Here is a 12,700-nt window from a genome sequence, read left to right as displayed (position 1 = left end):
ACTGGGAGGGTGTCTGTGATCTGGGGCTCCATTGGGCCCCAGACTGTCCATCTATCTCCACGGGCTTCCTTTGCAGGGTCCACCTGGCATGAGAGGTTCCCCGGGACCCCCCGGCCCTATCGTAAGTATCCGTGGTGCCCTGGGCGGCTTGACAAGCTCTTAAAAGGGTCCCAACACTCAGACACCATTCAGCTGCCTCATCCCCAAGAGAAGCTGAGCAGGAATATCTGCTGCCCGCCCTTTTCCCTCCGGAGAGCGTCATCTACCACCACACGCCCTGCTCTGCACCACTGTCTGTGGTCCTGCCCCTGGGGGAGGCCCTCAGGGGCACCTCTGCATCCTCCCTCTCCCTGCTGTGTTTTATTGTACACAATGGACCCTCCATGGCCAGGGAGGTACGTGGCCTTCTGGCTAGATTTCAGCCCCTGGGACACGACACCCCGCTCAAGAGCCAGGACTGGGGTAGAGCTGCCCTCTGTGGTGCCATCTCTGGACCATGTCTGCAGAGACCAGACCTGGGACACCCACCCCAGCGCCTTGGTGGTGCCCGTGGTGGTGGTGGTGGTAAAGGCAGGAAAGAAGTGACTAGAAAGATGGGGGGCGGGGGGTGGGCAAAAAATCTTGAAGCACGCTCTTTGGAGAAAATCAGAGCCTGGGAACCACCCGTGTAGGGGTGCGGTGGGGTGGCTGGGAGGGCGGGACTCCCACTCCTGGGGGGACTCCAGTGTGTCTATCTGCGGAGGGAGGAACCGTGTTTTCTGGAACCAGGCGGGAGGGGAGGGGGCACAAGGGGTCATCTTGTAGACTACAGTGGCCAATGAATCTCTCCTCCAGCTGCCTTGAAAATCCTTCCAAGAGCTCCTCTCCTCGGCCCAGCCCCAGACTGTGCCCCCAGGCCACCCCAGGGTGACTGTGCTTGTGAGATGTGACCCTCCCTGTTTCTCCCACCAGGGCCCCCCAGGTTTTCCTGGTGCTGTTGGCTCCCCCGGATTGCCTGTAAGAACCTAGTACTGTTCCACTGCCCCTGCCCACCAGCCAGGTCTCCGTGGCTTTTGCTTGTCGCCCCTCTTGTGGTGTTGTGGCCCTGCTCTTCCCTCCTGTTCATCGTCCCCCTGTAGGCAGGGTCACTAACGACACCCCCCCCCCATAACACACACACACACACACACACACACACACCAGGTCTCCACCACTTGGCTGCCTTCCCTGCTAGTCTTTGACCTTTCTCCATCCTCCAGCTTTCTTTCACCACTCCCCCAGTTCCCCTTCTTTTTCTCACCATCCTCCCTCAGTCCTCTTGAGCTCTTTTACCTTCATCTGGGAAGCTGGGCCACAGGGAGCCCCTCTGTCCCTCCCCCTCTTCTCACTTCTGCTTCCCGCTTCCCACCACCTGCCGTGGGGACTGAAGATTTGCTGAAAGTAGTTCTTGGGGCCCTGCCAGGCACCTGGCTTCAAGCCCGGCAAAGATGCCAAAGCTTTAGGGCTTCACACTGCAGCCTGGCACAGGTTGGCTGCCCTGCTGCCTTTGCAAGGCTGTCCAGGGGCATCCCGGGGGTTCAAAGGCTGCCCTGCCCTGCCCTGCACCCTTTTCCTCGGCCTCCTCCTCTTCCTCTCCCTTCCTCAGCCCCAGCCCCAGTCTACTCAGAGGCTGCGCAAGTGATGCCAGCCAGTTGGGTTTCTGGGTATCACAGGGCCCTGCCCGTTGGTGCCCAGTGCCTTTTGCCAGGTGTCGTTAACTGTTCTGCCTCTGTCATCGTCACAGGTGTGTTTTAAGTCATCCTCCTGGGTTGCAGAAGCTAACCTTTTGTTTGTCAGAGTTTGTCTTCCTGGGGCCTAGCTCCTCTCCTCCCGGGCCCGGTGGCGGAGGCTCGGGAGCAGGGCCCCTCCTTGTCACGGTCCCATCTGTCCCCACGTCCTCATCTCTGACCGAGCCGTGTCTGTTTCTGCTTGCTTGGGTGAAGGGGCCATCTGTCCGTCTAGCCATCTGTCTTGTGTCATGGAAAGGCTTGGGCGCCATTTGTCCGGGACACGAGGGCGAGGGGCAGAATGGGAACTCTCTCGGAGATGTGACAAGTGGCTGGGGTCGGGTTGAGGGTGGGCCCGGGCCCCGGGCTCTGGCTGCCCTGTTGCACAGTGACCGGCAGAGTCTGCATCTGCAGAAGGAGATGGTTTGGGGTGGGGCGGGGTAGGGCGGGGCTTGGACAGGTAAGTGTTGGCTATCTGGTGACACACTTCAATGGGGAGCACCCTCTCCTCAAGTTTGTCCCTCAGAAGGCACACACTTCTGATTGTCACCCTCCTAAAGGTGCACCTCAGGGCAGGGCTCATGGGCGACAATCACCTCAAGTTTCCCCATAGGTGCAGGAAGGAGGGGGCACCGATGGCTGCTTGCCTTGAAAGTATGTTCCAGAAAGGCATCTCTATGCGGACATGTCTCTGACAGCCCCTCCCCCCCGGGATACACCTCTAGAGTCACCTTGCTAGGGATACTGAGGGGTCACTAGTGACCCCCACCTTTTGTCCAGGGTGGGAACAGAGGCCTGTGGGGCAGGGGGAAGGCAGGGCTGGGCGGAACTGGCCTTCCTCTACTGTGTCTCATGAGTTTTCTCTCCAAGGGCCTCCAAGGGGAGCGAGGCCTCACAGGCCTGACAGGAGACAAGGGGGAGCCGGTAAGAAGAGGTGGCCTGGGTTCTGGGAAGACAGATGTGGGACAGGGGTGTGGGGGGGAGTCCGTAGAGGTCACGGGAGGGAGGCTGAGAGGTGGCCGCTTTCTTCTGGAACTCCTGGCTGGTGCTGATGCTCTTGGTATGTGTGGGTCTCCACACTCCCTAGGAGCTCAGCCTCCGCGTGTTCCAACTGCCTGTCCCCTGCCTGTCATCACGGGGCCCTCAGCTGTAACGCGTAGGGCCCGGCCCCCACTCCTACCCATCCCATCCTCTCCTCTAGTCTCCTCTAGCCTAGGCTGTGTGTGTGTGTGTGTGTGTGTGTGTGTGTGTGTGTGTGTGTGCACGTGCGCATGCTCAGGCCGTGCCCTCAGGGCACCTGGAGCTTGGGGATGTGGCCAAGATTTGGGGGCAGGGGGCACTCTGTATGTGTCCACTCTTATCCAAGGAGAGAGACAACAGTGATGGGGGGGGGCTGACCCATCCCACTGCCTCTCTCCCTGCAGGGCCCTCCAGGACAGCCAGGCTACCCAGGTGCTATGGGACCCCCAGGACTGCCTGTGAGTACAGAGACTCTGGCTCTGGGGGTGCTGGAGACTCGGGCCGGTGGTCAGGACTGAGCCGGGCAGGCATCCTTCAGCAGGTCCCTCCTCTCCAGGCATCTCAGCCCCTGCCCTGTCAGGTCCCCCCTGCCCCTCCCCACCTTCCCCTTCTGGTCCCCTGGTAGGTGGGTTGGCCTCATCACTTGTGGCCTTAGCAATTGGGGTTGAGCTGGGGAGACAGCCATCCCCCAGAGGAGCCAGGGAGTGGGCGCGCCCCAGCTCTCCTCTGAGGGCCACAGTGGCAGTAGGAGGTCCCAGCGGCCCAGGGCTCTCCTCCCCCAGCCATCTTCCTCCCTGCCCTTAGCCTCCAAGTGCCAGTCTGGGTGCCAGCTGCAATTCTCCACCCCTTGCATTAGCACTGCGAAGGGCGGGCTATTGGGCTAATTCTGCTCTCTCTCTCTCTCTCTCTCTCTCTCTCTCTCTCTCTCACATCAGGGCATCAAGGGAGAGCGAGGCTACACGGGGCCTTCAGGAGAGAAGGGGGAGTCGGTGAGTCTGAGTTGGGGTGGTGATGGCGGGGGTGGAAGGAAGGGCTTCAAACAGCAGCCGCTTCCACCTCCCACCACCGCTGGGGACTGGAGGCTTTGCCACCGCTGGGGACCTGAGGCTTTCCTGGCAGCCAGCGGGGAGGAGCTCGCGACCCCTGCCGCCCCGGCCCCTGAGACGTGCCAGCCGTGGCAAGCTGGTGGCTGTGGGGGCGGAGGCTGCCCTGCTGCCGGGATCCCAGGAGGCTTCGTGCAGACCGGCTGCCTGCTGGGGAACGGCCTCGGGAGGCTGGCACTGCTCCTCCGCCAGGGTAGCTACCCAGAGGGCCCGGGACTCAGTCCCCAGCTCAGCCACCCTTCGTGGGGGCTCGCATGCAGAGCCAGGAGCCGGGAGCTACCATGATTCACCCAGGGTCCTACAGCCAATTAGGGAGTAAGTAACAGAGTCTGGGCTGGAGCCCAAATCTACCTGGTGACAGACCTCAAACCTCAACTCTGGAGATCAGCTGAGCTGGGTCTGGAGCCTTACCTGCCCCCCCCCAAAGTCACCAAGGCCTCAGTGGGGAATCTGCGGAAAGTCATCACACTGCTATTCAACAAGGAAAATGTCCCCAGGGCCAGCTGGATGCCTGGGGCCCTTCTGATTCTGCCGTGAGCTAGGCAGACCCAGATAAGAGAGGAAGAAACAGATGAGTGGGGGTTGGGGATATGGCCTAGTGGCAAGAGTGCTTGCCGCATATACATGAAGCCCTGGGTTCAATTCCCCAGCACCACATATACAGAAAACGGCCAGAAGTGGCGCTGTGGCTCAAGTGGCAGAGTGCTAGCCTTGAGCAAAAGGAAGCCAGGGACAGTGCTCAGGCCCTGAGTCCAAGGCCCAGGACTGGCCAAAAACAAAACAAAAAACAGATGAGTGTGAGACAGAGACAAACAGAGAGACAGACAGAGAGACTGGGGAACAGGGACCCAGGAACGTGTGCAGCAAGGAAGGGACTGGAGCAGTGCACAGGATGCTGTGTAGACAGAAGGCCAGGGAGGGCCTCATGGAAGAGGAGGAGGTGGCATTGGAGCTGAGATCTGAGTGGAGGAAGGAAGGAATCCCACAGGGAGAGGCCATGGGCAAGGGACTGCAGGAGCAGCTTGGGCCATGTGATAATTAATTCTCTAGGGCTTGAGGAGACCTAAAAGGAGTGGGCAAGGGAGGGAATTCCACATGGGAGAGCCATGCAAAGGCCCTGGGGTGCAAACATCCAGAGCAAGTTGAGAGATTACAAATGTGACTGGGAAGTGAGGACAGGAGGAGTGGTTGGTGACAGATGCGCAGGATGTCCCAAACCCTAGCATGGGTGCAAAGTATGTGCTTCATTTCAGTTGGCAGAGGGGAGCTATGGAAGGTTCCTGAGCAAGAGAGGGTGGCATCATCAGAACTGTGCTTGAGGAAGAAAGGCTGGCAGCTACCTGCTGGCTGACGGGAGCGAGTCAGGAGGCGGCAGGGCTGGCTAGCAGACTGGTCCCATAGCTCAGACAGAGAGGGGGCAGCCTGAGGAGACCAGGCCCAGGAGTCCTGCCCACCCACAGGGCCTCCGGCTGCACGCCCTCCTCCCCCCCTCAGGGACTGACTTGAGCTCCTCTGATCCCAGGGTGCACCAGGCTCTGAAGGCCTCCCGGGTCCCACAGGCCCAGCGGTGAGTGAATGGGGTAGGGGTGGGGGGTTGCAGGGAGTGTGTTGGGCGGGGGGGGGGGGGGGTAGGTGTGGTGTGGGCCTGTTCTGGGGCCTGGGACAGGAAGATTGGGTTCCAACTCCATTATACCCCGTGGTGACAGGGTCCCCGAGGAGAGCGAGGACCCCAAGGGGCTGCTGGTGAGAAAGGTGACCAGGTGAGCCAGGCCCCCTGGTGGGCATCCGTCTTCCCCACCCCACCGACCTTGGATCTTGGATTGGATCTCCCACTTCCCGTGGAGAGCCAGACCTGCTCCCACCATGGGCAGGGGGGAGGGCTTGGGCTCGGGGGAGGGGCCCAGGCTGCTTTTGCCGGTCACTCTTTCCACCCGGGCGGCCAGGCAGAGCGGGGTGGCACAGCACACTGTCCCTTGCTTCCTCTTCCAGGGATTCCAAGGCCAGCCCGGCTTTCCAGGCCCTCCGGTGAGTGAGAACACAAAGCCAGCTCTGTGATGTGGGCTCCGGGGGAGGGCCGGAGGAGCAGCCTGGGTGGCCAGACCTCACTCCAGGAACTCCACCTGGACGGCAAAGCCTCCCGGGTGGGCCCGGCAGGGCCAGCAGACGTTCCTGAACAGTGGGAAAGCATACACAGGAGGCGGAGAGAATGGGCTCCAGACTTTATTTTTTTTAAAACTCCTGCCTGCTTCTTTGTTGATCCAGGGTCCCCCGGGGTTCCCAGGCAAAGCAGGGGCGCCTGGACCACCCGGTCCTCCAGCAGAGAAGGTGAGCAAGACCCCAGGTGGCTGGCCCCAGCCACAGGTCTGAGCCATGCCGTGCACGGGCCCTTCTTCCACACCTAGCATTGGGCCTAGGGGAACTCAAACCGATTCCCTGCCTCACAGCCAGGCCCAACAGCAGCGAGTACCTTTGAAGGTAGAGTGTGGGCCACCACAGAGCTTGGTTGACAGCCCGGCCCTGGCCAGCTTGGTTTCCTCAGCAGGGAGCCAAGGGAGGGGGAAAAAGTACAATGGAGACCAGAAATGTCTCACTGGAGGGCCCTCCAGTGAAAGGCATAGGCCTTTCCCTCCGGTAGCCATGCTTAGGTTGTCCCCTCGGGCCCAGAGAGGGCAAGGGTGGCATGAGACTTGGTGACAGGTAGGAGGAGCCACAGCCTGGGAAACCCCACACTGTCTATTTGGCTCTGCCATGGTGTGGGGGCTGACATGTCTGTCTCAGGAAAGGGCGATGGGAGACCTTCGGCATGCAGGGACTACTTCAGCCATGGGCGGGGCAGTATTGCCTGCTCCCTTCCCCAGCCTTCCTTGTGGAGGTTGGAGGCTGTAGCCCTTGCCCAGCTCAAGCTGATCATTGCAGAGAATCCCAAATGCCAGCCAGTGGTTCTCCATCCCCATTCCCAGCGGGGCTGACATTGGCTGGGATTGTGCTGACCCCTCCTGGTCACTGATGGCATTGCAGTGACCCCAGAGCTGTCTCTGCTTTAATGGGGACCACTGATGCAGTCAGCTACTTCTTTAGACTTGGTCATCTCCTAGTCTTTTGTCCCACAAAACTCCAACCTGTGAAACAGATACAAGTGAAGCTTCCTTGTCTTAACTTAAGGATAGTCTTACCCTCTGGGTCCTCACTTCATTCCCTCCAGCTTCCTGGCTCCCCCATGATACCTCCAGCACTCTGAAAAGTCTCTTTTGATAAAATTGAGTGCTGTCAATTAAGCTCACCCCGCCCCTTGCCCTGCCCATCATTGGGGCCCTGAGAGCTTGGCCCAGCAGGCATGTGACTGTTTCCAGATCTTTGTCTTTCTGGGAGGTTCTCTCTGGCAGGCCTCTTTCTCCTCCACCCGCCCTGTCCCAGGTGCCCTGTCTAGCATCTGCTACCAGACCCCTGGCCGTTGTGAGCCCCCTCCTCTGGGTTCCCACAGCCCCCTTCCCCACACCCAGCACTTGGACCGTTGTGTTTACCGCAGGTTGTGTGGGTCTGTGGCCTGGGGAGTGGGCAGGGAAATCCTTGGGAGACAGGCGCCAACCCCCCCCCCCCAGCCTTTCTTCACCTTGGGGCACCAGAGCCAGCACACACTGCATGCTATTGTGTGAGGAGCACCGAATACATGTACCTGTCACCCGTCACCTGCCTCTTAATGAGGAAAGGGGGACAATCGCAGACCAGCAGACACTCTTACACTAGATGTCACCATTAGGCTCACTCAGCCCCTAGCTAGAAGCCAGGCATCCTTCTAGGGGACCCCTGGGCCCTTTGACTCAGGGCCTCATCTCCAAGGGCAGGACAAGGCCCTGCTGACTTTGTTGGGGGTTTGATGGTTTCAGGGAAGCGAGGGCATTCGAGGCCCATCAGGCTTGCCTGGCTCCCCTGGGCCACCAGGACCTCCTGGCATTCAGGTGAGCATGGGTCCTCACCCTGGCGGGCGGGGTATGTGTGCACGTGTGCACATGTGTGGTGGGGTTGGGAGTTGGGTGAGGGATGGGGTCAGTCGAAGGCCTGGCTCAGCCCTCCCAGGTTCTAGGCCCTGGCACAGTGGGCAGAAATGTGTCTCCTGTCTGCAGGGCCCCGCTGGGCTGGATGGACTGGATGGGAAGGACGGCAAGCCTGGCCTGAGGGTAAGATGGGAGGCCAGGGCGGGCGGGAGCCCCTTTACCTCCTTCTTTCTCGGTTATCCTTGTGGCCTTAGCCAGGTTAGATGGGTTCGCATCAGCAAAGGAAGGGCAGTGTCAAGAATTCACCGACAGTCTAAGACTTAAACAACTGGACAGATTCATCTGGGTCTTAGGAAGAGTCAGCTACCGACACTGAAGAGCCTTGAGCAAGGCCTGGCTCCTTGGTTGAGTTTTGTTGGGAAAAATGAAAAGAATGGGACCAGAGCAAAGGGCAGGGCATCAAAGTCAGCTCCTTCCAGTACCGAAGGAAGGAGAGCCAAGGCTCGGAGAGGGCCTGGGTCCAGCAGCGCCCCGGCGGGCCAGAGCCCGAGGTGGGGTTTGGGTTCTTCCCCTCTGCCCCACGCAGAGGCTCCTCCACCATGGCTCAGGGGAAGCTGGTGAAGGGGGACCAGTGAGTGATGGGGTGCGGTCTGGGCAAAACTGTCTCCATACCTGGCCTCTTTCCCTAGGGAGATCCTGGTCCTGCTGGCCCTCCTGGACTCATGGGACCCCCGGTAAGTTGAGCTTCAGGAAGGAGTTGGGAGCTCTGAGGCCTCTCCCCAGCTGTCTGGAAAACTCTAGAAGGAAGTGCATGTCCTCCATATCCTCCTCCCTACCCCCATGCACTAAATGATGATTGGCTCACCTCACCTCACCTTACCTGTGGAGAGAGGCGGGGTACATGCCATTTCCTTGCCTTCCCTTCCAGGGCTTCAAGGGGAAGACAGGACACCCTGGCCTCCCTGGACCCAAGGTAGGGGGATTTCCACAGCGTGGATTTTCTCTAGTGCCCGTAGACGTGGCAGCACAGTCTGGGTGGAGGTCCTGCCTGAGTCCTGGCTGAGGCCAGCAGGACCTGGAAGCGTGGCTCCAGACTCTCCTCTGCCAGCCCGGGGGCACCTCTGACCAATGCCAGGGAGGTGGCAAGGCCCCTCTGATGTAGGGCAACCCAGCTCTGACCACCCCTCTCTCTTCCAGGGTGATTGTGGTCAACCGGGGCCTCCGGGCAGCAGTGGCCGGCCCGGCGCAGAGGTGAGAGGCGGGATCTGCACACTGACGTTAGACCACGCTGGGCTCCGTCAGGCCTGGGGTAGCCACTTCCTTCCTCTTTGTGGCCAAGTGGCTGCTTTCCCTCTCCCCAGCCTTCTGAGAAGTTTCACCCCACTTTCCACATCTTGAACCTTGTCCCTCTTAAGAGTTGTAAGGGACTCCTTCCCTAGAGGCTGCTGTGTCTCACAACCTGGCCTTTGCAGGCTCCAGGAAGCTTGGGTCTGAAGGCCAGCGCCCAGCCCTGCTCCTCCAGCCATCGGAGTCTCTCCTGATGCAAGACAGCCCTCTCCTGCCTAGCAGCTGCGTGTCACACACAAGTCTGTTTCCGTGACCCCTCTTCCTCTTCTTTTGCTCCTGCAGGGTGAGCCTGGTGCCATGGGACCCCAGGGACGACCTGGCCCTCCTGGCCATGTTGTAAGTGAAATTGGCTTTATCTCTACTCTGAGCAAGTCAAGGATTCAGGGGGGTGGTTTGAGCTGGTGATGGCCTGGTCACAGGATCTGTGCCCACCATGCTGAGCTAAAAGGGGCTCTGCGCTCCCCCTCCCCCGCCCCCGATTGACTGCTTTCCTATTTTCTGGGCACATTCAAAGGTTCCTTGTCAGATGATGGTCTTTCAATGAGTCAACACATAATTGAGCACCTGCTCAATGATTGTTCCAAGCTTTGGAGCAACAGCAGTGAGTGAGAGGCTGGGGCTTTCATGGAACTTTCCAGCAATCACAACAAATACATGAACTGGAAAGCATCAGGCAGTGATGTGATGTCTCCAGGAGGGGTGAGGAGGGGGCTGGAGAAGAGTCCCTGCTGGGCAAGTGAGGCCCAGCTGTTGGGGGGGGGGGAGGGAACAGTGGCGGGCGCTCTAATAGTCAAGAGAACCATAGAGCTAAAGACAGAGCAGGAACCCCAAGAACATCAGTGAGGCTGGCGAGCTTGAGGAAGCGTCCAGTGGGACCCTGAGGGATGAGCTTCAAGGACAGGAGGAGGCTCACAGACATGGCTGGAGCCTGGGGTCGGTTAGCTCAGGGAGAAAGGATGGAGGGCCAGGGGCCGGATCTGGGCAGTGCTCGGAGGCAAAGGACTTGCTGGGACCCGAATTAGGACAGGGGTTGGAGGGAGGGTAGAAAGAGGAGCCAAGGGTGGCTCTTGTGTTTGGCCTGGCAACTGGGTAAGTGGGAGGTGTGTTTTACTGAGTTAGGGTGACCTGGCGAGGGCTCTTATTGAGCAACAATGAATTTCCCATCTGTGGCACACAAGATGACTGCCAATTGGTTCCTTTGATCAGTGTGACGGCTCCAAGCTGATGGGGCTCCCAGAAAGCGAACACACTGCCGTTCCATCACAGCCTGCTCCTGGCTGGCTTGATCATTTCTAGGAGGATGTGGAAAACTTAAAAAATAACTCATAATGCCAGGTGCTGGTGGCTCACGCCTGTCATCCTAGCTACTCACGAGGCTGAGATCTGAGGATTGTGGTTCAAAGCCAGACGGGGCAGAAAAAGTCTGTGAGGCTCTTATCTCCAGTGAACCATCAAAAAGCTGGAAGTGGAGGTGTGATTCAAGGACTGGCCTTGTGCAAAAAGACTAAGTAAGAGTGCAAGGCCCTGAGTTCAAGCCCCAGTACTGATATAAAAACAAACAAATAAAAAAAACACAAAAAAAACCCCAGTTTATGACCTGAAAAAAGGAACTTGCGGAACCCCCTCACCGTTTTTGTGCATCTGAAGGAGTTCAGAGGCTCAGTTCTGGGCACCCCAGATCTAGCCCAGTCTCCCTCACATTAAGGATGAGGAGGAACCACACATTCTAAATTGTGTATGGACGACTTATAGGGGTTGGGGTAAAGTCAACAGCATGCTGGTTCTTTTATTGTTGCTGCTATTTTCGAGTTGATAAACAGAGAGGTTACAGTTGCATGAATCAGGTAATGAGTACAATTCTTTTTTAACCATGTCTCCCCTTCTATCACTGTCTCCCAATTTTTCCCTCCAGTCCCCACCCACAAGATGTACAGTTCAGGTTCCACATGGTGTCTAGAGATTACCACTGAGGCTAGGGGAGGAGATACATAGGAGTGGTTGACAGAGGCTCAGTAACTAGTGCATGTGGTCATATAAAATAATATTCTATGAAATGGTTCTTTCTCCTACTCCCCATCTGTCCAGCCCAGGACTCCTACTGTGTGATAGTCCATCACAGGAATCTTAGATGAGTAGAACACAGACCATGGCTTCTAGAACTTTCCATCTGGGCCTAGTGAAGGAAAGTGCTCTGACAGGGAACTGAGTGAACAAGGGAACAAGAGAAGGCACCGTTTTGATTAGGGAGAAGACATTTGAGCTATGCAAGTGTGTTGGCCATCAGTAATGGAGTGCAGGAGGGAGCACTCCTGGAGGTTAGATCACTGGAGGGCAGAGCCCTCCATTGGGTTGGGGAGAGGACCCTGGTGTGCTGCTACAGAGCCGCTCCTTGTGGATATTGTGGTTCGGTGCTGAGCCCCTGCTATGCGGTCCTTCAGCCCCTGGCCTTCCCTCCCCTGTGGGCAGCTGGCAGCGTAGTCTCAGAAGATGCCTAAGGATATTGCTGCTACTTAGTTGCCTTGCCTTTGCTCTCTGCACTTGGCTTCTGGGCTGTGGCTCCTAGAAAATCCTCTCAGCCCCAGGTGTGCCATTCTGTATGCACTGGGCAGGATGGTAAGGAGCTCAGGGGGCTCAGGGCCCCATGTCTGTGCTCTGGGCCCCTGACCTGTGAGAAGCTCAAATGTAGGAGCTGAGGGGAAGAAAGGGTTTCAGGAAGAAACTAAGAACTCATATCAAAGAGAGAAAAGAGGGCTGGTCCAGCTCTCAGCCCTGCACCCCATGGGTGCTTACCATTCACTTGTCTACTTCCCTGACTCCCCCTCTCCTTAGGGACCACCAGGGCCTCCCGGTCAGCCAGGTCCAGCTGGGATCTCTGCCTTGGTGAGTGACACTCTCCCTTTGTCAGTCCCCTTGGCGCCCCCCTGCTGTGGGCTCCTCCCAGGGGAAGCTAGAGGGACAGAGAGCAATGTGTCACCAGCCTCTCACTGCCCTTAGAGACGGCTCCCCACCTTTTCTGGGATGTGGCAAAGGGCTCTGGAGGTGGCTGGAGTCATACATGGGCTGTCTGCTCCCAGCTCTGCCATTCATTCTTCCCGCCTCCATTGGCTCTCTTTCCTTTTCTCTAGGGACTGAAAGGAGACCGGGGAGCCCCTGGAGAAAGGGGTCTGGCAGGTCTCCCCGGCCAGCCTGGCACCCCTGGACACCCTGGTCCCCCGGTAAGCCCCTCCATCTTTACAGCACAGTCCTGGGGGCAGGGGTGTTGCACTGTGCAGCTGGGGCTGGAGCACAGCAGAGGAGCAGCGCAGAGCTTGGGCCTGGGATCTCATGTGGATCCCGACACATCAACCAGCCGTCACAGTGCCTCTGGTGACCACCACCATCCCAACACAGGCAGACGAAGGCAGGTCCCTGCGTTGCCCCTGCTCTGTGGGAACTTGTCTGTTCTGAATCTGTACTGAAGCCCCGCATAGGAGACTGGATTGTCCCTCCTTTA

At 58.5% G+C, this 12,700-nt stretch overlaps 1 protein-coding gene across 5 annotated transcripts in view; it reads left to right on the top strand.

Moving 5' to 3' along the window:
* Col16a1 (collagen type XVI alpha 1 chain) overlaps nt 1-12,700 on the top strand; it is a 51,705-nt gene that overhangs the window by 31,470 nt on the left and 7,535 nt on the right. For all 5 annotated transcript variants that reach the window (XM_048350741.1, XM_048350740.1, XM_048350737.1 and 2 more), the window contains 17 exons: nt 77-121; nt 952-996; nt 2,616-2,669; nt 3,170-3,223; nt 3,701-3,754; nt 5,391-5,435; nt 5,575-5,628; nt 5,858-5,893; nt 6,131-6,193; nt 7,753-7,824; nt 7,990-8,043; nt 8,550-8,594; nt 8,789-8,833; nt 9,058-9,111; nt 9,490-9,543; nt 12,037-12,087; nt 12,333-12,422. In XM_048350741.1, coding sequence (XP_048206698.1) covers nt 77-121; nt 952-996; nt 2,616-2,669; nt 3,170-3,223; nt 3,701-3,754; nt 5,391-5,435; nt 5,575-5,628; nt 5,858-5,893; nt 6,131-6,193; nt 7,753-7,824; nt 7,990-8,043; nt 8,550-8,594; nt 8,789-8,833; nt 9,058-9,111; nt 9,490-9,543; nt 12,037-12,087; nt 12,333-12,422 — 915 coding nt within the window. The remainder of the gene's footprint in view (nt 1-76; nt 122-951; nt 997-2,615; nt 2,670-3,169; nt 3,224-3,700; nt 3,755-5,390; nt 5,436-5,574; nt 5,629-5,857; nt 5,894-6,130; nt 6,194-7,752; nt 7,825-7,989; nt 8,044-8,549; nt 8,595-8,788; nt 8,834-9,057; nt 9,112-9,489; nt 9,544-12,036; nt 12,088-12,332; nt 12,423-12,700) is intronic.

This window comes from Perognathus longimembris, chromosome 7 (assembly GCF_023159225.1).
Source record: "Perognathus longimembris pacificus isolate PPM17 chromosome 7, ASM2315922v1, whole genome shotgun sequence".
NCBI lineage: Eukaryota > Metazoa > Chordata > Mammalia > Rodentia > Heteromyidae > Perognathus > Perognathus longimembris.
Note: the sequence above shows the minus strand (reverse complement) of the source record. Positions and strands in the feature narration are given on the sequence as shown.